Source organism: Diplotaxodon limnothrissa, linkage group LG16, assembly GCF_057381915.1.
Source record: "Diplotaxodon limnothrissa isolate DT_005_m linkage group LG16, D_limnothrissa_male_GT1.1, whole genome shotgun sequence".
Taxonomy (NCBI): Eukaryota; Metazoa; Chordata; class Actinopteri; order Cichliformes; family Cichlidae; genus Diplotaxodon; species Diplotaxodon limnothrissa.
In genome coordinates this window covers 9,116,912-9,141,176 of record NC_140611.1, presented here as the reverse complement: position 1 = coordinate 9,141,176, position 24,265 = coordinate 9,116,912, and the positions used below count along the sequence as shown (strand labels likewise).

The 24,265-nt window shown below is 39.7% G+C and overlaps 2 protein-coding genes across 2 annotated transcripts; both read right to left on the bottom strand.

Moving 5' to 3' along the window:
• Positions 1 to 5,841: 5,841 nt before the first annotated feature.
• LOC146615710 (olfactory receptor 6N2-like) lies at positions 5,842 to 6,801 on the bottom strand. The gene has a single exon (XM_085373797.1). The coding sequence runs from the start codon at positions 6,799 to 6,801 to the stop codon at positions 5,842 to 5,844; it is 960 nt and encodes a 319-aa protein (XP_085229923.1).
• A 10,051-nt stretch (positions 6,802 to 16,852) lies between these two features.
• Positions 16,853 to 17,812, bottom strand: LOC146615709 (olfactory receptor 6N2-like). Its single transcript, XM_085373796.1, has one exon. The coding sequence runs from the start codon at positions 17,810 to 17,812 to the stop codon at positions 16,853 to 16,855; it is 960 nt and encodes a 319-aa protein (XP_085229922.1).
• Between the last annotated feature and the right edge of the window lie 6,453 nt (positions 17,813 to 24,265).

Below are 24,265 nucleotides of genomic sequence, written 5' to 3'. Positions count from 1 at the left end.
TTTGCGGTGGTTTTATATACCAAAATAATGTTTCTCACCCTCAGATGTCTCACTGGTGGTTCGGATCGTCAGACTGAATCCCACCGCCGTGGACCAGACTATAAACACCTGCCCGCACCCGAATTCACGTCCCGGGGCTTTCTTCCTCGTCTAAGAGGAAAACCTTTTGGTGGCAGTGGTTATTATTATATTCACATGCTTCCATCTTCCATCAGTGGTCAGTGACAACTCGTACTTTTCGACTCTCCTTCTTCTCCCTCCTCGCGCTCACAGAAACATAACAGGTATTGCAGTCCATTCTCCCTGCAGCACAGACTACACTGCCCATGAGGCTACTTTCTTCTGCAACACTCTGCCTATTGCCTTCATAATAAATTATTTTGAATAATAATTTTTAAAAATATTTCTTCAAGTCATTAGGCGGCCGCAAGTACAGGTGACATGGGGCGCGAGATTCAGACACAGGCATTAGAGCCTCTTAATGCGTGCTTTCTTTGGGTTTCCACTGGCGTGGAATTACCAAAAATAGAGAGGGCATAGCCTAATATATGAAACAGGGAAAGACCGCCGTGTAATCCATTTATTTCAATAAGGTAACTGTATTCTGAATACCACCTTTTAAAACGGTAACTGTAATGGAATACAGTTACTCATATTTTGTATCTTAAATATGTAACGCCCGTACAATTATTCCATTACGCCCCATCACTGCCGGCAGGGTGCAGGTGTTGAGTGGCCAGATGTTGTTCTTCCCATTCAACTGACTATTCAAAACTTGCTCTAGCTTGAAGTTGGCCTTTAGTGTTGTTCTGTCATGGTTGGCTGTGTGGCAGGCAGGCAGGAGTGGTGAACCCAAAATGCAGGACTCTTAGGAAACGAGGTTTAAACTGAAAATGCGGCTTTATTGCTGGAACAAAACTTCAACATAAAATAAAACTCACAAAAGCAAACAAAACTCTAACTGAGGTGCAGGAGGCCTGGAAGTCATGAACACACAGCAAGTTGAGGGTACGACAAGACAGGGAGCACAGGAAAACACAGGGCTTAAATACACAGGGGAGTAATTAGGAAATGGACAACAGGAGGGAGACACAGCTGGGAGAAATTAGGCTAACGAGACAGGAGAGAGGTAAAACTAAACACATTGACATGAGACATGAACTTTCAGAATAAAACAGGAAACTAACAGACACAGAGAACCAGACAGGACACTGAACTTGGCAGGCAGACTCACGAGCAGACACAGTGACACCATGGACAGACAGAGGGAACACAGGCAGGCATGAAACAAACACACTAACACATAGCAAACCTAAACAAAAGACAAGGCAGAATAAACAAGAATATAGAAGAATATAAAGAAACACAAAACACCGAGTCCTCAGACTCAGGACCATGACATGTTCGCCACATCCCCACTGAATTGAAGGCTCTTAGCATTCTATGCATTCCATTGAGTCAACGGCTTTCATTTTCATTTTTCTCCTTGTGTGATTAAGTCTTACCTGTAGGCCATTCTGTGGATACAGTGATGTTAAGGATCTCTGCCTGTAAAATCTCCTCAAACACATGCATAGCAAAGTAGAATATTACCAAGCTCTCAGAGCTTCGCGATTAATAATCAATACTCTTTTGATGTATTTGTTTCGCAACTACTTTCTTCTCCTTTCCCCGTTTGCTACTGATGAACTGATAACACTATCGGAGTTATTACTGTACAACTGTGACATTTAAGAAATCAAAATATTCATATTTTCATTCATTCTTGTGTGTGTGTGTGTGTGTGTGTGTGTGTGTGTGTGTGTGTGTGTGTGTGTGTGTGTGTGTGTGTGTGTGTGTACATGCGCACTCGCATATGCCTTAGAAGAATGAAAAAAGGTACTTCAAACTGTATGATGCAATTTACTTCATAATATCAACATGGCCCCTTAAGGCGAATTCATGACTTTAACATTTGGCTACACAAAGCTGCCCCCTGGTGAGTAAGGAGCCGGCTCGCGTTGTTCACTTCAAAGAGTTGGCTCTAAGAGCCATTTTTGTGCCATTTCGTTCGTGACCGACACGTCACTAATTTGTATTCAGCCAATCTTGATATCTGATCACTCAGATCACTGCAGCGTTGACCTGCCCCACACTAAGACTAGGGCCTCAACATAGTCAAAATGAACATACTGTCATGTCTTAATTTCCTTTTATTCATGTTGCCACTTCTCCCTCCTCTGTCTTGCTTTAAGAATATACACTCTGTGGTGTCTAAATTTATTTGGAATGGGAAAAGGCCATCAACATTGCTACAGTTTTACTACTGGTCATTCAAAATCAGGGTGCTTAGGGGGTTGTTACTACCAGAGATGGGCAGTAACGCGTTACTGTAATCCGATAACTTTTTTCAAGTAACGAGTAAAGTAAGGGATTACTATTGCAAAAACGGTAATTAGATTACCGTTACTTTCCCGTAGGAATGCTGCGTTACTGCGTTACTAAAACCGTGATTTTTTTGCGAGAATGTCTCATGACAGTGACGTAAGCGAGTGGACGTTCGTGACAACAGCTGTGTGCAGATCAATGGATAATATATCGAGTGTGGGAGAGAGTATGAGCATGCAGCGTTTAAAGCGTGGAAGTACTGACCTTACTTTAAGTTTGATTCCATAAAAAGTGACAAAAACATTAGTGTCCGTTGTGCGTGGGAAGAAAACTTCTTTTTACAGCGAAAAAAACCTCTAAACTTCCAAGCAAGCACCAAGTGCGCTACGACGTAATGGGAAACTCACAGAGAAACTCGCGGATTCTTCCACTGACCGCTGCGGCACACCTGCACCAGGGTAAACCTCCGCCTACCCTGCTCCTGCTTTACAGGTGAAAATAGAGCAACAGGACCGCTGAGTCTCTGACTTTATTTATTTTCTGCTGTGTTTTACTTGCATCTATTTGAAAGAGTGAGTGTAAACACACAAAAATATTTTATGTGCTGGAATGTGCAGAAAATAGGTTTAAATATTAAACAAATTTCTTCCAGTCAGAGAATGTTGCATATAATTAAATTTTTGCTTGATGCATAAAGTTAAAAGATTAAAACTAATAAAACAAGTTTTAAAAAGAGACTTTTCCATTTGATTACATTTTGTATGATGGATTATGTAGAAAAAGTAGAATTGGACTGAAAGATCTATCGCTTTATCACCTATTCAGGTTGTAAATCGTGTTTTTAAAAAGTAACTAAGTAATTAATTACTTTTGAAAATAAGTAATCAGTAAAGTAATGGGATTACTGTTTTGGGGAAGTAATCAGTAATTAGTTACTGATTACTTTTTTCAAGTAACATGACCAACACTGGTGAGGAGTAATCCGAAGCGAACACAGCAGCCGCCCTGCACAGCGCTACCCTTCCAGCGCGTCACACAGACCCGCCGTGTTCCCCCGCAGGAAACAAGCATCGAAGGCGTTTGGAAAGGGAGGGGGATAAGTGTGTGTGTGTGCGTGTCCATAGTTCGCCCTGCCAGGCTAAGTAAACAGTCTACCGGCCAACCCAGGTGGCCTTGTATGGAGTGGGAAGGAACAGACTAAACACAGTCGTTATCAGGGTGTTTTTGTTCGGCTCCAGCCTTGCAGCTGGCGCCAAAGGGGCTATCCGCATGAAGTGATGGTGCTTTTTACTTTAGTGCGAACAGCTCATATGAATTTCAAAGCAGTTCTACAGTCCAACACTGGTCTCTCAATCTCCTGTTGGAGAGCCGCGAGCTTCGCCATACTTGCGTTCTTTGATGTTGTCATTTCTTGTGCTCATGATGTTGGTTTTGATATCTGTTGAGAGGGAAACATGAAGATGAAACCAGAAGATGTCCTTAAGTTGTCATGTGATGTAAACTGTTTAGAACTCATACATATATACCAACAAGACAGTGTACATCACTGTCACAACAGCATTTGTTGTCATCCAAAGGTTTTATGGTTTTTCCTATAATACCTTGTGGCCACTCTCTAGTCAAAATGCCCTGACCGATTTTTTGTCCCAGTCCAGCTGACCAGGTGGTCAAGGTGCGGCCTCATGGTCTCTTGCTTCTACAGCCGAACAGAGCAGGCGGGCTAAAACTTTGTTATCGGTAAGCTGAAGAAATTAATCTCTAACGAGTTAAAATGCCATCCAAGCTGATAATGTTCACAAAGTATAATTTTGTACTTGTCGTAGAGGACAGAGTGAAACCAGAAGGTTTACTGAGCTGTGGCTTCATGTAAATGCTGAGCATCCACTCGACGGCGGTAAGCTAAATGTGGCTAATCAGACACGTGATGTGCGGAGTGTGGGTACAGTTGTTGGGTGTCTCTGAAACGCACTGTTGATATGCTAGTTAGATCGTTAACCAAGTCATTAACATGTGAAAAGCTGTAAATGGTTAAAACAGCTGAAAATAAGTTTATGAGAGATAATTGTAAGCAGACTTTATGCTGCTTCCTGCTTAATTTTTTGATGTCAATCATTTGTTTTACAATACAGTGGAACCCCGACTTAGGAATACCCCATTTAACGAAAAATTCAAGTTACGACGGCACTTAACGGCAATATTTCTGCCCGTGTTATGGCAAAATGCCCGTGTAACAAAATCCACTGTCTCTGATTGGCTGAGCCCAGAATGCCTACAATGCCCACAATGCCTTCCAAATCATGTGACAACCCCCTTGGCTTTCGTACTTGAGCTTCGCTGTTCCACTTGAACGACGTATTGTTGTTGCAGTTAGCAATTAGCCTATAGCCTACCATTCACTCAAAAGGCGCGATGGGTGCTTCGACTTACGAAAATTTTCGACTTCTGAAAGACCCTCGGGAACGAATTAATTTCGTAAGTCGGGGTTCAACTGTACTCAGTATTGAATACTTGGAGGTAATTTTTAGTGTATTTCCACTTGTACTAGTAGGCCTATGATACAAGCGGGATTAAGCACATCTATTCTAATACTCCTATTCGTGGACTGAGTCCTTGTGTTTACATGTTATTGAAATTATTTGCACTTTGTTCGGTTTCTGATAAGCGTTTGTGTATTGCTCCAACAATGACTTTATATCTGATGGATCTAATGAATGTTTACCATGAAAAGTGAATTATATGGTGACTATAATTCCTGAATGTTTGAAGCCCTGTAGATCATCTTTAACATTGCTGCAGGTTACAACTTCAGGTCTCAAAGTCAAATGAACACTGCAGCATCACTGAGAGTTAAAAACTGTATAAATTATTTCACCTTTAATAAAATGGGTGTTCTGTTTTACAAAGTGTAACAATTACATTTAACATCCAGGTATTCATGAAAACAGAATTTAGTAAATTTAACAGAGTTAGAAATTAGCATTGAATTTACACATTACACTATACAATACACTATATTATGTTTATAAATAATGAGTTATGGAAAGTTCAAAAGAATTTTTCATTTAAAAAAACTATATATATATATATATATATATATAACTGAGAAAACAGAAGACACTGTGATGAATATTCACATGCTTGTCAGCATCAAAGAGAGACTTCTACTAATTGATTCATTCTACTAAATTATTTTTATGTGAATATACAATAGTAAATAATAATCTATGACAATATAGAAGGGAAAATGTGAAATGCAGGCATATGAGATGTTTAGAATTTAAACATTACCAGAAACAGTTTAAGAAATTGTTTGTCTTTGTTTTATGACCATTATGTTGTCATCAATAGAAGAACAGAAATCAACATTTACATAAATGTCATGACATTTCTATAAATTTGATCTCTTTTCCTCTGTCTAGTATGTAAAATCGGAGAAAAGGTACTCCATTGTCTAGTTTGCATTACAATTTAAAATTATATGCCATACATTTGATAATAGGGCAGTAATACCAGTGTTATTAAACTTGACAACAATATTTTGATATGTTTGAAAATTTCATTCATTTTGAGTCCATATATGATTGGATTTAAAAGAGGATGGAATACAATTGACTGAAACGTCAATGTCAAACGAAGAGTTTTGGATAGATCAGAATCCAGTCGAACTATAATTATATCAAAGAAAATAAAACAGGAAAAGTTGGTTAACACCAGCAGGTGGGGTAAACATGTCTTTACAGCTTTTTTCCTCACTTCTCTACAACAATGGTAAGATATTCTAAGAATCCTGATGTATGTAAAAAGTATGAAAAGCAAAGGTAGAAGGGCAATGCTTATCAACATGACCACACCATATATAGATATTGCGACCGAGGGCACACACTGAAGCTTGTAAAGTGAATTATTACAAAAAATTCCTGTCAGAGAAAAGCTACAGAGTTTGACATTCGAATACAACACACCCATCACTGAGGTTTCAAAAGCAGGTATAAGCCAAGCTAAAATCAGACATACATAAATAGTTATTCTATTCATAATAACTGGATATTGCAGGGGTTTACATATAGACACATACCTGTCATATGCCATTGCTGCCAACAGTAAAAAGTCTGAACCAACCGAGGTGTAATATGATAAACCTTGGAAAAGACAGAGTGGATATGATATCATCTGTTTTTCAGACAAAACATCAGATAAGAGCTTTGGATAGATAATCATGCTGTAAAGAACAGAGTTGATTAACAAAGCTGCAATAAAAATGTACATTGGCTCGTGAAGGTTTTTGTGAGTCCAGATAAGGAAAACTATAGTGGAATTAAAGCAGAGTATCAGAATATAAAGTGTAAATATGATCACAAAATAAAGATATCTGTATTTGTGCAATTCTGCAAACCCACCTAGAGTTAGCAATGTTACATTTAATTCAATATCCATTTAATGAACAAAAATGTTATTTACTATACAACTAGATGACATAAATGGTATTCATTAAAAATCAAATGAAAAGACAAGTCTTAATGTATTGTAGTAATGCTTTTCCAGCACCGAACTAAGAAGTAATTGGCTCTGTGGCTTTGTTTTATCAGACAATTTCCCATTCTCAATGGGACTCATTAAGTTCTTCAAGAACATGTAAACAATTTCACCAAACTTTATCAGTTGATATTTTTGTCTGTGTGATCTATCATCGTACAGCATACCTCATAGAGAGGTGAGTAGACTTAGTAGTGTAGATAAAATAATAATAAAATATCATTATTATTATTATTATTTGTGTATAACTTTCTATAACCAAAGTGCTTGCTGGTACAGGAGAAGCACTTCTAGTATATATTCTGAGCCCAGGCCATGAAGGACAGGTAATTAGTAAAATCTTAAAATCAATTCTAATGCAATATGTAAATTTTTCTTAGTCTTTAGAAGATGTCTAGCTGCTGTATTTTGCACGATCTACAGTCAATTTAATGCTTTCTGAATGATACCTGTTAGAAGACCATTACATTACTGTATTTTTTGGATTATAAAGGTGCACTTTAAACCCTTGATTATGTTGAATGATGAATTGAAGGCAAAAAAATACTGAATGCAATTCTAACAAGCTTGAAAGTCAATATGTGTTCAACACAGCTTAAACTCTTTTGAGCAAATTTTACTGAATGTCTTTAAATAGTCTTCAGGAATAGTTCTCCAGGCTTCTTGAAGGGTATCCTAAACCATTAATGTTGAGGTCCTGGTGCTGTAGACATCAGTCCATAACTGACAGTGTTCTGCAGTGTTGTTGTTTTTTTCGTTGTTGTTGTTTTTTAATTCCAGGTTATTGAAAGCCATTGCTAATTAGATATTTTCTAAATTATATCACATGGTGGATCAAACTCTGACATAACTTATGAAAGTGACCAACATTATTAGAGACAAGGAAACAGAAGCAGGGCTACAGAGTAGGGCTGAACGATTATGGAAAATAATCTAATTGCGATTTTTTGCCCCAATATTGCGATTGCGATGCGATATGCGATTATTTTTTAAGGTCTTTGTCTTCTGTATTTTAAACAAAGACAAGCAATACATCATATAGTATGGCCAATACTATATTACATTAATTTTAAACTGTTCTTTCCTGGAAGACAGACCTCTGTTATGATGACATGAGGTGATGCATGAATTGATGACTGACATTTTTATTTAACTTCTTCAATCACAACAGTATATTTGAACATACACAATAGTTTATTTTTAGCTTACAAACATCTGAGCATAAAGTGCTGACAAGGAACCCTGGTGTAAACATTAAAATGAAAGTCAGTACAATGTGCAGATTGCAGAAATATACATAAAAAAAATCAGTGGCTTTACCACACTCAGTTTTTCGACATCTGTGAACTACTAGACAGTCATTCAATTAAAAAATAATATTAAATAAATAAAACTATCCATCCATCCATCCATTTTCATCCGCTTTGTCCGGGGCCGGGTCGCGGGGGCAGCAGCCTAAGCAAAGAGGCCCAGACCTCCCTCTCCCCAGCCACCTCCTCCAGCTTATCCGGGGGAATACCAAGGCGTTCCCAGGCCAGCCGAGAGATATAATCTCTCCAGCGTGTCCTGGGTCTGCCCGGGGGCCTCCTCCCGGTGGGACATGCCTGGAACACCTCACCCAGGAGGCGCCCAGGGGGCATCCTTGTCAGATGCCCGAACCACCTCAGCTGGCTCCTTTCGATGTGGAGCAGCAGCTGCTCTACTCTGAGCCCCTCCCGGATGGCCGAACTTCTCACCCTATCTCTAAGGGAGAGGCCAGCCACCCTTCGGAGGAAGCTCATTTCTGCCGCTTGTATCCGCGATCTCGTTCTTTCGGTCACTACCCACAGCTCGTGGCCATAGGTGAGGGTAGGGACGTAGATCGACCGGTAAATTGACCGGTAAATAAAACTAATAAATAAAAAATACACACATCTTACTGATCTCTGCAGTCAGTAACATTACACATAAAGTGCAAACATAATAGCAATTGTATAAACACACACACAAACACGCCTTTAAAGTTTAAAGGCGTGAAATTGGACGGTCTAGTTCTGATTAGCGTCACCGCTGTCTCGGTGGAGTTTAATAAACTCGGCCGTCTGCTTCTTGCTATCTAAAATATAACCAGACACTGGTGTAAATTCTCGACTGTCTCATACTTCTGTTTAATAAGTTTTCTGTTTGACGTTTAGTCAGCTGTGTGAAAACCAAGGAGGAACCCACCCGGGGGATTAATAAAGTTTTATTTTATCTAATCTAATAACTTTAATCTCAGCCAAACCGATTTACTCACGAACAAACAAAACACTGAAAAAAGCCCAACAATAACATTTTTAGGTTGTCTAAGTGACTTATATATTACGTTTAACCCGAGCAGCGAAACTCCGCGGTGATCTGAAAATGATGTGCCGGGAGTTGTGCCGTTCTCGGCCGCATCAGTAACCCTCGAGCTCCCGGCTAGCTGTCGAGCTGGTGGGTAGCAGACGCCTCTGAAAACGTCGAAGCACTTTTGCAAATATGGGATATCTTGATAAACCGAGCAGATATTTGATGTTTACACAACTACTTTCTCGCCTGAAAATATGTTAAAAGTTTATTTTGTGACCCAGAAAGATTAGTATGAGTAATTTTAAAACTTAGTAGCGGCCGCCATTGCTGGAAACTGGAGTTTGGCTGGGCCGCGCTATGAATTCTGGGATATGGTAGTAATTTGGACAGCCTTCGGCGCGTCGCTGTGACGTAATCGGTCTACAAATGCGGCCTCAGGAGGATGCAGCCCATGAATTTGGACATGTCCAGAGTATAATCGCAGCCTTTGCGGTTAGAAAATTGCACTTGATCATGTCGCGATATTATCGCAAATGCGATATATCGTTCAGCCCTACTACAGAGTCAGAATACAAACAGACTAAAGAAGTCTCTCCAGAAAAAAAAGAACCACTGCCCAGTATTTACATCATACCCTGAAGTATACCTTGAAGAACCTGGAGAGGTTAATTCTCAAACATCTCACAACTCTGGTGAGTAAACTGCTGGATCCCCTGCTGGTCACTTACTATCCTAGTATTGGGGTGAATGATGCAGTCATGTACCTCCTGCACAGATCACTGTCACACCTGGAGAGTACTGGAAGCACTGTGAGATTCATGTTTTTTTTTTCTCCCTTCCTAACGGCCACCTCCAGAAATTCTCTGATGATACAGTCATTGATGGATGTCTGAGGGGAACGATCTAGAGTATAGGAAAATCATCACCGACTTCATCATCTGGTGTGAATTCAACCAACCACCATCCATCGCACCAGTGAACATCCATAGTTTGGATATTGATGTGGTCGACACATACAAATTCCTGGGTGATCCAACATATCACCCTAATTTAATTTAGCCTTCTGTTTATTTTACTTTATACCTCGTGTATTTATATTTATTCAGTCGGATCTGTTTCCAGCCCTTTTTAAACTACTTTAAACCACTTTGATCTCTAATTTTCACTTGGTGAGGGATTATTATGTTCTTCCTAGTCTGAACTGCTCTCTTCACCTGAGCTGCTATCCTGTTCTGAGTCACTGTCTTCTTTGTTTCTTACAGTCACGTGCAAAATGTCCCTTTTTTCCACACTCCCAGCATGCAGCGCTAAAATTACTGTTTGGTGTGTATCTAAGTCTGCCTTTACCTCTTGCTCTTCCAATATGCATTCCTCTCCCTTTCTTTTGGATTATTCCTGCTCCAGCTTATTGTTTTTCTAAACATTTCTCATCAGGTGTTAATTTTACTTGTTTATTTCCCATTTTCAAAGATTTTGCTGGGCCGTCACTGGCACGCTTGACTTCAGAGTGGTTGCTGATACTCCCTTCTACTTCACTTCTAAAAAATGAAGCGGTATCAGTTTTATGAGATAAAACTCAACCGTTGTCCTTTGTCACCAGTACGTGAGCCTCAAGCAAAGAAAACAAAAAATGGAAGTAGTTCAGCAGCATATTGTGCTGTAAAATCAACTTACTTCCAGACAAATACACATAGACATTTGCGCCCTTCTACAATTTGTTACGAAGTAATTACGACTACCTCTAAAACCTAAGTCTAATTTGGTTCGTTACGGCGTAATTGCGGCTACTTCTAACCTATTTTACGCGTTTCATTAAACCTTTGCGGTGGTTTTATATACCAAAATAATGTTTCTCACCCTCAGATGTCTCACTGGTGGTTCGGATCATCAGACTGAATCCCACCGCCGTGGACCAGACTATAAACACCTGCCCGCACCCGAATTCACGTCCCGGGGCTTTCTTCCTCGTCTAAGAGGAAAACCTTTTGGTGGCAGTGGTTATTATTATATTCACATGCTTCCATCTTCCATCAGTGGTCAGTGACAACTCGTACTTTTCGACTCTCCTTCTTCTCCCTCCTCGCGCTCACAGAAACATAACAGGTATTGCAGTCCATTCTCCCTGCAGCACAGACTACACTGCCCATGAGGCTACTTTCTTCTGCAACACTCTGCCTATTGCCTTCATAATAAATTATTTTGAATAATAATTTTTAAAAATATTTCTTCAAGTCATTAGGCGGCCGCAAGTACAGGTGACATGGGGCGCGAGATTCAGACACAGGCATTAGAGCCTCTTAATGCGTGCTTTCTTTGGGTTTCCACTGGCGTGGAATTACCAAAAATAGAGAGGGCATAGCCTAATATATGAAACAGGGAAAGACCGCCGTGTAATCCATTTATTTCAATAAGGTAACTGTATTCTGAATACCACCTTTTAAAACGGTAACTGTAATGGAATACAGTTACTCATATTTTGTATCTTAAATATGTAACGCCCGTACAATTATTCCATTACGCCCCATCACTGCCGGCAGGGTGCAGGTGTTGAGTGGCCAGATGTTGTTCTTCCCATTCAACTGACTATTCAAAACTTGCTCTAGCTTGAAGTTGGCCTTTAGTGTTGTTCTGTCATGGTTGGCTGTGTGGCAGGCAGGCAGGAGTGGTGAACCCAAAATGCAGGACTCTTAGGAAACGAGGTTTAAACTGAAAATGCAGCTTTATTGCTGGAACAAAACTTCAACATAAAATAAAACTCACAAAAGCAAACAAAACTCTAACTGAGGTGCAGGAGGCCTGGAAGTCATGAACACACAGCAAGTTGAGGGTACGACAAGACAGGGAGCACAGGAAAACACAGGGCTTAAATACACAGGGGAGTAATTAGGAAATGGACAACAGGAGGGAGACACAGCTGGGAGAAATTAGGCTAACGAGACAGGAGAGAGGTAAAACTAAACACATTGACATGAGACATGAACTTTCAGAATAAAACAGGAAACTAACAGACACAGAGAACCAGACAGGACACTGAACTTGGCAGGCAGACTCACGAGCAGACACAGTGACACCATGGACAGACAGAGGGAACACAGGCAGGCATGAAACAAACACACTAACACATAGCAAACCTAAACAAAAGACAAGGCAGAATAAACAAGAATATAGAAGAATATAAAGAAACACAAAACACCGAGTCCTCAGACTCAGGACCATGACATGTTCGCCACATCCCCACTGAATTGAAGGCTCTTAGCATTCTATGCATTCCATTGAGTCAACGGCTTTCATTTTCATTTTTCTCCTTGTGTGATTAAGTCTTACCTGTAGGCCATTCTGTGGATACAGTGATGTTAAGGATCTCTGCCTGTAAAATCTCCTCAAACACATGCATAGCAAAGTAGAATATTACCAAGCTCTCAGAGCTTCGCGATTAATAATCAATACTCTTTTGATGTATTTGTTTCGCAACTACTTTCTTCTCCTTTCCCCGTTTGCCACTGATGAACTGATAACACTATCGGAGTTATTACTGTACAACTGTGACATTTAAGAAATCAAAATATTCATATTTTCATTCATTCTTGTGTGTGTGTGTGTGTGTGTGTGTGTGTGTGTGTGTGTGTGTGTGTGTGTGTGTACATGCGCACTCGCATATGCCTTAGAAGAATGAAAAAAGGTACTTCAAACTGTATGATGCAATTTACTTCATAATATCAACATGGCCCCTTAAGGCGAATTCATGACTTTAACATTTGGCTACACAAAGCTGCCCCCTGGTGAGTAAGGAGCCGGCTCGCGTTGTTCACTTCAAAGAGTTGGCTCTAAGAGCCATTTTTGTGCCATTTCGTTCGTGACCGACACGTCACTAATTTGTATTCAGCCAATCTTGATATCTGATCACTCAGATCACTGCAGCGTTGACCTGCCCCACACTAAGACTAGGGCCTCAACATAGTCAAAATGAACATACTGTCATGTCTTAATTTCCTTTTATTCATGTTGCCACTTCTCCCTCCTCTGTCTTGCTTTAAGAATATACACTCTGTGGTGTCTAAATTTATTTGGAATGGGAAAAGGCCATCAACATTGCTACAGTTTTACTACTGGTCATTCAAAATCAGGGTGCTTAGGGGGTTGTTACTACCAGAGATGGGCAGTAACGCGTTACTGTAATCCGATAACTTTTTTCAAGTAACGAGTAAAGTAAGGGATTACTATTGCAAAAACGGTAATTAGATTACCGTTACTTTCCCGTAGGAATGCTGCGTTACTGCGTTACTAAAACCGTGATTTTTTTGCGAGAATGTCTCATGACAGTGACGTAAGCGAGTGGACGTTCGTGACAACAGCTGTGTGCAGATCAATGGATAATATATCGAGTGTGGGAGAGAGTATGAGCATGCAGCGTTTAAAGCGTGGAAGTACTGACCTTACTTTAAGTTTGATTCCATAAAAAGTGACAAAAACATTAGTGTCCGTTGTGCGTGGGAAGAAAACTTCTTTTTACAGCGAAAAAAACCTCTAAACTTCCAAGCAAGCACCAAGTGCGCTACGACGTAATGGGAAACTCACAGAGAAACTCGCGGATTCTTCCACTGACCGCTGCGGCACACCTGCACCAGGGTAAACCTCCGCCTACCCTGCTCCTGCTTTACAGGTGAAAATAGAGCAACAGGACCGCTGAGTCTCTGACTTTATTTATTTTCTGCTGTGTTTTACTTGCATCTATTTGAAAGAGTGAGTGTAAACACACAAAAATATTTTATGTGCTGGAATGTGCAGAAAATAGGTTTAAATATTAAACAAATTTCTTCCAGTCAGAGAATGTTGCATATAATTAAATTTTTGCTTGATGCATAAAGTTAAAAGATTAAAACTAATAAAACAAGTTTTAAAAAGAGACTTTTCCATTTGATTACATTTTGTATGATGGATTATGTAGAAAAAGTAGAATTGGACTGAAAGATCTATCGCTTTATCACCTATTCAGGTTGTAAATCGTGTTTTTAAAAAGTAACTAAGTAATTAATTACTTTTGAAAATAAGTAATCAGTAAAGTAATGGGATTACTGTTTTGGGGAAGTAATCAGTAATTAGTTACTGATTACTTTTTTCAAGTAACATGACCAACACTGGTGAGGAGTAATCCGAAGCGAACACAGCAGCCGCCCTGCACAGCGCTACCCTTCCAGCGCGTCACACAGACCCGCCGTGTTCCCCCGCAGGAAACAAGCATCGAAGGCGTTTGGAAAGGGAGGGGGATAAGTGTGTGTGTGTGCGTGTCCATAGTTCGCCCTGCCAGGCTAAGTAAACAGTCTACCGGCCAACCCAGGTGGCCTTGTATGGAGTGGGAAGGAACAGACTAAACACAGTCGTTATCAGGGTGTTTTTGTTCGGCTCCAGCCTTGCAGCTGGCGCCAAAGGGGCTATCCGCATGAAGTGATGGTGCTTTTTACTTTAGTGCGAACAGCTCATATGAATTTCAAAGCAGTTCTACAGTCCAACACTGGTCTCTCAATCTCCTGTTGGAGAGCCGCGAGCTTCGCCATACTTGCGTTCTTTGATGTTGTCATTTCTTGTGCTCATGATGTTGGTTTTGATATCTGTTGAGAGGGAAACATGAAGATGAAACCAGAAGATGTCCTTAAGTTGTCATGTGATGTAAACTGTTTAGAACTCATACATATATACCAACAAGACAGTGTACATCACTGTCACAACAGCATTTGTTGTCATCCAAAGGTTTTATGGTTTTTCCTATAATACCTTGTGGCCACTCTCTAGTCAAAATGCCCTGACCGATTTTTTGTCCCAGTCCAGCTGACCAGGTGGTCAAGGTGCGGCCTCATGGTCTCTTGCTTCTACAGCCGAACAGAGCAGGCGGGCTAAAACTTTGTTATCGGTAAGCTGAAGAAATTAATCTCTAACGAGTTAAAATGCCATCCAAGCTGATAATGTTCACAAAGTATAATTTTGTACTTGTCGTAGAGGACAGAGTGAAACCAGAAGGTTTACTGAGCTGTGGCTTCATGTAAATGCTGAGCATCCACTCGACGGCGGTAAGCTAAATGTGGCTAATCAGACACGTGATGTGCGGAGTGTGGGTACAGTTGTTGGGTGTCTCTGAAACGCACTGTTGATATGCTAGTTAGATCGTTAACCAAGTCATTAACATGTGAAAAGCTGTAAATGGTTAAAACAGCTGAAAATAAGTTTATGAGAGATAATTGTAAGCAGACTTTATGCTGCTTCCTGCTTAATTTTTTGATGTCAATCATTTGTTTTACAATACAGTGGAACCCCGACTTAGGAATACCCCATTTAACGAAAAATTCAAGTTACGACGGCACTTAACGGCAATATTTCTGCCCGTGTTATGGCAAAATGCCCGTGTAACAAAATCCACTGTCTCTGATTGGCTGAGCCCAGAATGCCTACAATGCCCACAATGCCTTCCAAATCATGTGACAACCCCCTTGGCTTTCGTACTTGAGCTTCGCTGTTCCACTTGAACGACGTATTGTTGTTGCAGTTAGCAATTAGCCTATAGCCTACCATTCACTCAAAAGGCGCGATGGGTGCTTCGACTTACGAAAATTTTCGACTTCTGAAAGACCCTCGGGAACGAATTAATTTCGTAAGTCGGGGTTCAACTGTACTCAGTATTGAATACTTGGAGGTAATTTTTAGTGTATTTCCACTTGTACTAGTAGGCCTATGATACAAGCGGGATTAAGCACATCTATTCTAATACTCCTATTCGTGGACTGAGTCCTTGTGTTTACATGTTATTGAAATTATTTGCACTTTGTTCGGTTTCTGATAAGCGTTTGTGTATTGCTCCAACAATGACTTTATATCTGATGGATCTAATGAATGTTTACCATGAAAAGTGAATTATATGGTGACTATAATTCCTGAATGTTTGAAGCCCTGTAGATCATCTTTAACATTGCTGCAGGTTACAACTTCAGGTCTCAAAGTCAAATGAACACTGCAGCATCACTGAGAGTTAAAAACTGTATAAATTATTTCACCTTTAATAAAATGGGTGTTCTGTTTTACAAAGTGTAACAATTACATTTAACATCCAGGTATTCATGAAAACAGAATTTAGTAAATTTAACAGAGTTAGAAATTAGCATTGAATTTACACATTACACTATACAATACACTATATTATGTTTATAAATAATGAGTTATGGAAAGTTCAAAAGAATTTTTCATTTAAAAAAACTATATATATATATATATATATATATAACTGAGAAAACAGAAGACACTGTGATGAATATTCACATGCTTGTCAGCATCAAAGAGAGACTTCTACTAATTGATTCATTCTACTAAATTATTTTTATGTGAATATACAATAGTAAATAATAATCTATGACAATATAGAAGGGAAAATGTGAAATGCAGGCATATGAGATGTTTAGAATTTAAACATTACCAGAAACAGTTTAAGAAATTGTTTGTCTTTGTTTTATGACCATTATGTTGTCATCAATAGAAGAACAGAAATCAACATTTACATAAATGTCATGACATTTCTATAAATTTGATCTCTTTTCCTCTGTCTAGTATGTAAAATCGGAGAAAAGGTACTCCATTGTCTAGTTTGCATTACAATTTAAAATTATATGCCATACATTTGATAATAGGGCAGTAATACCAGTGTTATTAAACTTGACAACAATATTTTGATATGTTTGAAAATTTCATTCATTTTGAGTCCATATATGATTGGATTTAAAAGAGGATGGAATACAATTGACTGAAACGTCAATGTCAAACGAAGAGTTTTGGATAGATCAGAATCCAGTCGAACTATAATTATATCAAAGAAAATAAAACAGGAAAAGTTGGTTAACACCAGCAGGTGGGGTAAACATGTCTTTACAGCTTTTTTCCTCACTTCTCTACAACAATGGTAAGATATTCTAAGAATCCTGATGTATGTAAAAAGTATGAAAAGCAAAGGTAGAAGGGCAATGCTTATCAACATGACCACACCATATATAGATATTGCGACCGAGGGCACACACTGAAGCTTGTAAAGTGAATTATTACAAAAAATTCCTGTCAGAGAAAAGCTACAGAGTTTGACATTCGAATACAACACACCCATCACTGAGGTTTCAAAAGCAGGTATAAGCCAAGCTAAAATCAGACATACATAAATAGTTATTCTATTCATAATAACTGGATATTGCAGGGGTTTACATATAGACACATACCTGTCATATGCCATTGCTGCCAACAGTAAAAAGTCTGAACCAACCGAGGTGTAATATGATAAACCTTGGAAAAGACAGAGTGGATATGATATCATCTGTTTTTCAGACAAAACATCAGATAAGAGCTTTGGATAGATAATCATGCTGTAAAGAACAGAGTTGATTAACAAAGCTGCAATAAAAATGTACATTGGCTCGTGAAGGTTTTTGTGAGTCCAGATAAGGAAAACTATAGTGGAATTAAAGCAGAGTATCAGAATATAAAGTGTAAATATGATCACAAAATAAAGATATCTGTATTTGTGCAATTCTGCAAACCCACCTAGAGTTAGCAATGTTACATTTAATTCAATATCCATTTAATGAACAAAAATGTTATTTACTATACAACTAGATGACATAAATGGTATTCATTAAAAATCAAATGAAAAGACAAGTCTTAATGTATTGTAGTAATGCTTTTCCAGCACCGAACTAAGAAGTAATTGGCTCTGTGGCTTTGTTTTATCAGACAATTTCCCATTCTCAATGGGACTCATTAAGTTCTTCAAGAACATGTAAACAATTTCACCAAACTTTATCAGTTGATATTTTTGTCTGTGTGATCTATCATCGTACAGCATACCTCATAGAGAGGTGAGTAGACTTAGTAGTGTAGATAAAATAATAATAAAATATCATTATTATTATTATTATTTGTGTATAACTTTCTATAACCAAAGTGCTTGCTGGTACAGGAGAAGCACTTCTAGTATATATTCTGAGCCCAGGCCATGAAGGACAGGTAATTAGTAAAATCTTAAAATCAATTCTAATGCAATATGTAAATTTTTCTTAGTCTTTAGAAGATGTCTAGCTGCTGTATTTTGCACGATCTACAGTCAATTTAATGCTTTCTGAATGATACCTGTTAGAAGACCATTACATTACTGTATTTTTTGGATTATAAAGGTGCACTTTAAACCCTTGATTATGTTGAATGATGAATTGAAGGCAAAAAAATACTGAATGCAATTCTAACAAGCTTGAAAGTCAATATGTGTTCAACACAGCTTAAACTCTTTTGAGCAAATTTTACTGAATGTCTTTAAATAGTCTTCAGGAATAGTTCTCCAGGCTTCTTGAAGGGTATCCTAAACCATTAATGTTGAGGTCCTGGTGCTGTAGACATCAGTCCATAACTGACAGTGTTCTGCAGTGTTGTTGTTTTTTTCGTTGTTGTTGTTTTTTAATTCCAGGTTATTGAAAGCCATTGCTAATTAGATATTTTCTAAATTATATCACATGGTGGATCAAACTCTGACATAACTTATGAAAGTGACCAACATTATTAGAGACAAGGAAACAGAAGCAGGGCTACAGAGTAGGGCTGAACGATTATGGAAAATAATCTAATTGCGATTTTTTGCCCCAATATTGCGATTGCGATGCGATATGCGATTATTTTTTAAGGTCTTTGTCTTCTGTATTTTAAACAAAGACAAGCAATACATCATATAGTATGGCCAATACTATATTACATTAATTTTAAACTGTTCTTTCCTGGAAGACAGACCTCTGTTATGATGACATGAGGTGATGCATGAATTGATGACTGACATTTTTATTTAACTTCTTCAATCACAACAGTATATTTGAACATACACAATAGTTTATTTTTAGCTTACAAACATCTGAGCATAAAGTGCTGACAAGGAACCCTGGTGTAAACATTAAAATGAAAGTCAGTACAATGTGCAGATTGCAGAAATATACATAAAAAAAATCAGTGGCTTTACCACACTCAGTTTTTCGACATCTGTGAACTACTAGACAGTCATTCAATTAAAAAATAATATTAAATAAATAAAACTATCCATCCATCCATCCATTTTCATCCGCTTTGTCCGGGGCCGGGTCGCGGGGGCAGCAGCCTAAGCAAAGAGGCCCAGACCTCCCTCTCCCCAGCCACCTCCTCCAGCTTATCCGGGGGAATACCAAGGCGTTCCCAGGCCAGCCGAGAGATATAATCTCTCCAGCGTGTCCTGGGTCTGCCCGGGGGCCTCCTCCCGGTGGGACATGCCTGGAACACCTCACCCAGGAGGCGCCCAGGGGGCATCCTTGTCAGATGCCCGAACCACCTCAGCTGGCTCCTTTCGATGTGGAGCAGCAGCTGCTCTACTCTGAGCCCCTCCCGGATGGCCGAACTTCTCACCCTATCTCTAAGGGAGAGGCCAGCCACCCTTCGGAGGAAGCTCATTTCTGCCGCTTGTATCCGCGATCTCGTTCTTTCGGTCACTACCCACAGCTCGTGGCCATAGGTGAGGGTAGGGACGTAGATCGACCGGTAAATTGACCGGTAAATAAAACTAATAAATAAAAAATACACACATCTTACTGATCTCTGCAGTCAGTAACATTACACATAAAGTGCAAACATAATAGCAATTGTATAAACACACACACAAACACGCCTTTAAAGTTTAAAGGCGTGAAATTGGACGGTCTAGTTCTGATTAGCGTCACCGCTGTCTCGGTGGAGTTTAATAAACTCGGCCGTCTGCTTCTTGCTATCTAAAATATAACCAGACACTGGTGTAAATTCTCGACTGTCTCATACTTCTGTTTAATAAGTTTTCTGTTTGACGTTTAGTCAGCTGTGTGAAAACCAAGGAGGAACCCACCCGGGGGATTAATAAAGTTTTATTTTATCTAATCTAATAACTTTAATCTCAGCCAAACCGATTTACTCACGAACAAACAAAACACTGAAAAAAGCCCAACAATAACATTTTTAGGTTGTCTAAGTGACTTATATATTACGTTTAACCCGAGCAGCGAAACTCCGCGGTGATCTGAAAATGATGTGCCGGGAGTTGTGCCGTTCTCGGCCGCATCAGTAACCCTCGAGCTCCCGGCTAGCTGTCGAGCTGGTGGGTAGCAGACGCCTCTGAAAACGTCGAAGCACTTTTGCAAATATGGGATATCTTGATAAACCGAGCAGATATTTGATGTTTACACAACTACTTTCTCGCCTGAAAATATGTTAAAAGTTTATTTTGTGACCCAGAAAGATTAGTATGAGTAATTTTAAAACTTAGTAGCGGCCGCCATTGCTGGAAACTGGAGTTTGGCTGGGCCGCGCTATGAATTCTGGGATATGGTAGTAATTTGGACAGCCTTCGGCGCGTCGCTGTGACGTAATCGGTCTACAAATGCGGCCTCAGGAGGATGCAGCCCATGAATTTGGACATGTCCAGAGTATAATCGCAGCCTTTGCGGTTAGAAAATTGCACTTGATCATGTCGCGATATTATCGCAAATGCGATATATCGTTCAGCCCTACTACAGAGTCAGAATACAAACAGACTAAAGAAGTCTCTCCAGAAAAAAAAGAACCACTGCCCAGTATTTACATCATACCCTGAAGTATACCTTGAAGAACCTGGAGAGGTTAATTCTCAAACATCTCACAACTCTGGTGAGTAAACTGCTGGATCCCCTGCTGGTCACTTACTATCCTAGTATTGGGGTGAATGATGCAGTCATGTACCTCCTGCACAGATCACTGTCACACCTGGAGAGTACTGGAAGCACTGTGAGATTCATGGTTTTTTTTTCTCCCTTCCTAACGGCCACCTCCAGAAATTCTCTGATGATACAGTCATTGATGGATGTCTGAGGGGAACGATCTAGAGTATAGGAAAATCATCACCGACTTCATCATCTGGTGTGAATTCAACCAACCACCATCCATCGCACCAGTGAACATCCATAGTTTGGATATTGATGTGGTCGACACATACAAATTCCTGGGTGATCCAACATATCACCCTAATTTAATTTAGCCTTCTGTTTATTTTACTTTATACCTCGTGTATTTATATTTATTCAGTCGGATCTGTTTCCAGCCCTTTTTAAACTACTTTAAACCACTTTGATCTCTAATTTTCACTTGGTGAGGGATTATTATGTTCTTCCTAGTCTGAACTGCTCTCTTCACCTGAGCTGCTATCCTGTTCTGAGTCACTGTCTTCTTTGTTTCTTACAGTCACGTGCAAAATGTCCCTTTTTTCCACACTCCCAGCATGCAGCGCTAAAATTACTGTTTGGTGTGTATCTAAGTCTGCCTTTACCTCTTGCTCTTCCAATATGCATTCCTCTCCCTTTCTTTTGGATTATTCCTGCTCCAGCTTATTGTTTTTCTAAACATTTCTCATCAGGTGTTAATTTTACTTGTTTATTTCCCATTTTCAAAGATTTTGCTGGGCCGTCACTGGCACGCTTGACTTCAGAGTGGTTGCTGATACTCCCTTCTACTTCACTTCTAAAAAATGAAGCGGTATCAGTTTTATGAGATAAAACTCAACCGTTGTCCTTTGTCACCAGTACGTGAGCCTCAAGCAAAGAAAACAAAAAATGGAAGTAGTTCAGCAGCATATTGTGCTGTAAAATCAACTTACTTCCAGACAAATACACATAGACATTTGCGCCCTTCTACAATTTGTTACGAAGTAATTACGACTACCTCTAAAACCTAAGTCTAATTTGGTTCGTTACGGCGTAATTGCGGCTACTTCTAACCTATTTTACGCGTTTCATTAAACCTTTGCGGTGGTTTTATATACCAAAATAATGTTTCTCACCCTCAGATGTCTCACTGGTGGTTCGGATCATCAGACTGAATCCCACCGCCGTGGACCAGACTATAAACACCTGCCCGCACCCGAATTCACGTCCCGGGGCTTTCTTCCTCGTCTAAGAGGAAAACCTTTTGGTGGCAGTGGTTATTATTATATTCACATGCTTCCATCTTCCATCAGTGGTCAGTGACAACTCGTACTTTTCGACTCTCCTTCTTCTCCCTCCTCGCGCTCACAGAAACATAACAGGTATTGCAGTCCATTCTCCCTGCAGCACAGACTACACTGCCCATGAGGCTACTTTCTTCTGCAACACTCTGCCTATTGCCTTCATAATAAATTATTTTGAATAATAATTTTTAAAAATATTTCTTCAAGTCATTAGGCGGCCGCAAGTACAGGTGACATGGGGCGCGAGATTCAGACACAGGCATTAGAGCCTCTTAATGCGTGCTTTCTTTGGGTTTCCACTGGCGTGGAATTACCAAAAATAGAGAGGGCATAGCCTAATATATGAAACAGGGAAAGACCGCCGTGTAATCCATTTATTTCAATAAGGTAACTGTATTCTGAATACCACCTTTTAAAACGGTAACTGTAATGGAATACAGTTACTCATATTTTGTATCTTAAATATGTAACGCCCGTACAATTATTCCATTACGCCCCATCACTGCCGGCAGGGTGCAGGTGTTGAGTGGCCAGATGTTGTTCTTCCCATTCAACTGACTATTCAAAACTTGCTCTAGCTTGAAGTTGGCCTTTAGTGTTGTTCTGTCATGGTTGGCTGTGTGGCAGGCAGGCAGGAGTGGTGAACCCAAAATGCAGGACTCTTAGGAAACGAGGTTTAAACTGAAAATGCGGCTTTATTGCTGGAACAAAACTTCAACATAAAATAAAACTCACAAAAGCAAACAAAACTCTAACTGAGGTGCAGGAGGCCTGGAAGTCATGAACACACAGCAAGTTGAGGGTACGACAAGACAGGGAGCACAGGAAAACACAGGGCTTAAATACACAGGGGAGTAATTAGGAAATGGACAACAGGAGGGAGACACAGCTGGGAGAAATTAGGCTAACGAGACAGGAGAGAGGTAAAACTAAACACATTGACATGAGACATGAACTTTCAGAATAAAACAGGAAACTAACAGACACAGAGAACCAGACAGGACACTGAACTTGGCAGGCAGACTCACGAGCAGACACAGTGACACCATGGACAGACAGAGGGAACACAGGCAGGCATGAAACAAACACACTAACACATAGCAAACCTAAACAAAAGACAAGGCAGAATAAACAAGAATATAGAAGAATATAAAGAAACACAAAACACCGAGTCCTCAGACTCAGGACCATGACATGTTCGCCACATCCCCACTGAATTGAAGGCTCTTAGCATTCTATGCATTCCATTGAGTCAACGGCTTTCATTTTCATTTTTCTCCTTGTGTGATTAAGTCTTACCTGTAGGCCATTCTGTGGATACAGTGATGTTAAGGATCTCTGCCTGTAAAATCTCCTCAAACACATGCATAGCAAAGTAGAATATTACCAAGCTCTCAGAGCTTCGCGATTAATAATCAATACTCTTTTGATGTATTTGTTTCGCAACTACTTTCTTCTCCTTTCCCCGTTTGCCACTGATGAACTGATAACACTATCGGAGTTATTACTGTACAACTGTGACATTTAAGAAATCAAAATATTCATATTTTCATTCATTCTTGTGTGTGTGTGTGTGTGTGTGTGTGTGTGTGTGTGTGTGTGTGTGTGTGTGTGTGTGTGTGTGTGTGTACATGCGCACTCGCATATGCCTTAGAAGAATGAAAAAAGGTACTTCAAACTGTATGATGCAATTTACTTCATAATATCAACATGGCCCCTTAAGGCGAATTCATGACTTTAACATTTGGCTACACAAAGCTGCCCCCTGGTGAGTAAGGAGCCGGCTCGCGTTGTTCACTTCAAAGAGTTGGCTCTAAGAGCCATTTTTGTGCCATTTCGTTCGTGACCGACACGTCACTAATTTGTATTCAGCCAATCTTGATATCTGATCACTCAGATCACTGCAGCGTTGACCTGCCCCACACTAAGACTAGGGCCTCAACATAGTCAAAATGAACATACTGTCATGTCTTAATTTCCTTTTATTCATGTTGCCACTTCTCCCTCCTCTGTCTTGCT

What these genes read in the sequence shown, in the direction of transcription:
- LOC146615709 (XM_085373796.1), bottom strand. Translation starts at nt 17,812, where the DNA reads ATGGATATTGAATTAAATGTAACATTGCTAACTCTAGGTGGGTTTGCA.
- LOC146615710 (XM_085373797.1), bottom strand. Translation starts at nt 6,801, where the DNA reads ATGGATATTGAATTAAATGTAACATTGCTAACTCTAGGTGGGTTTGCA.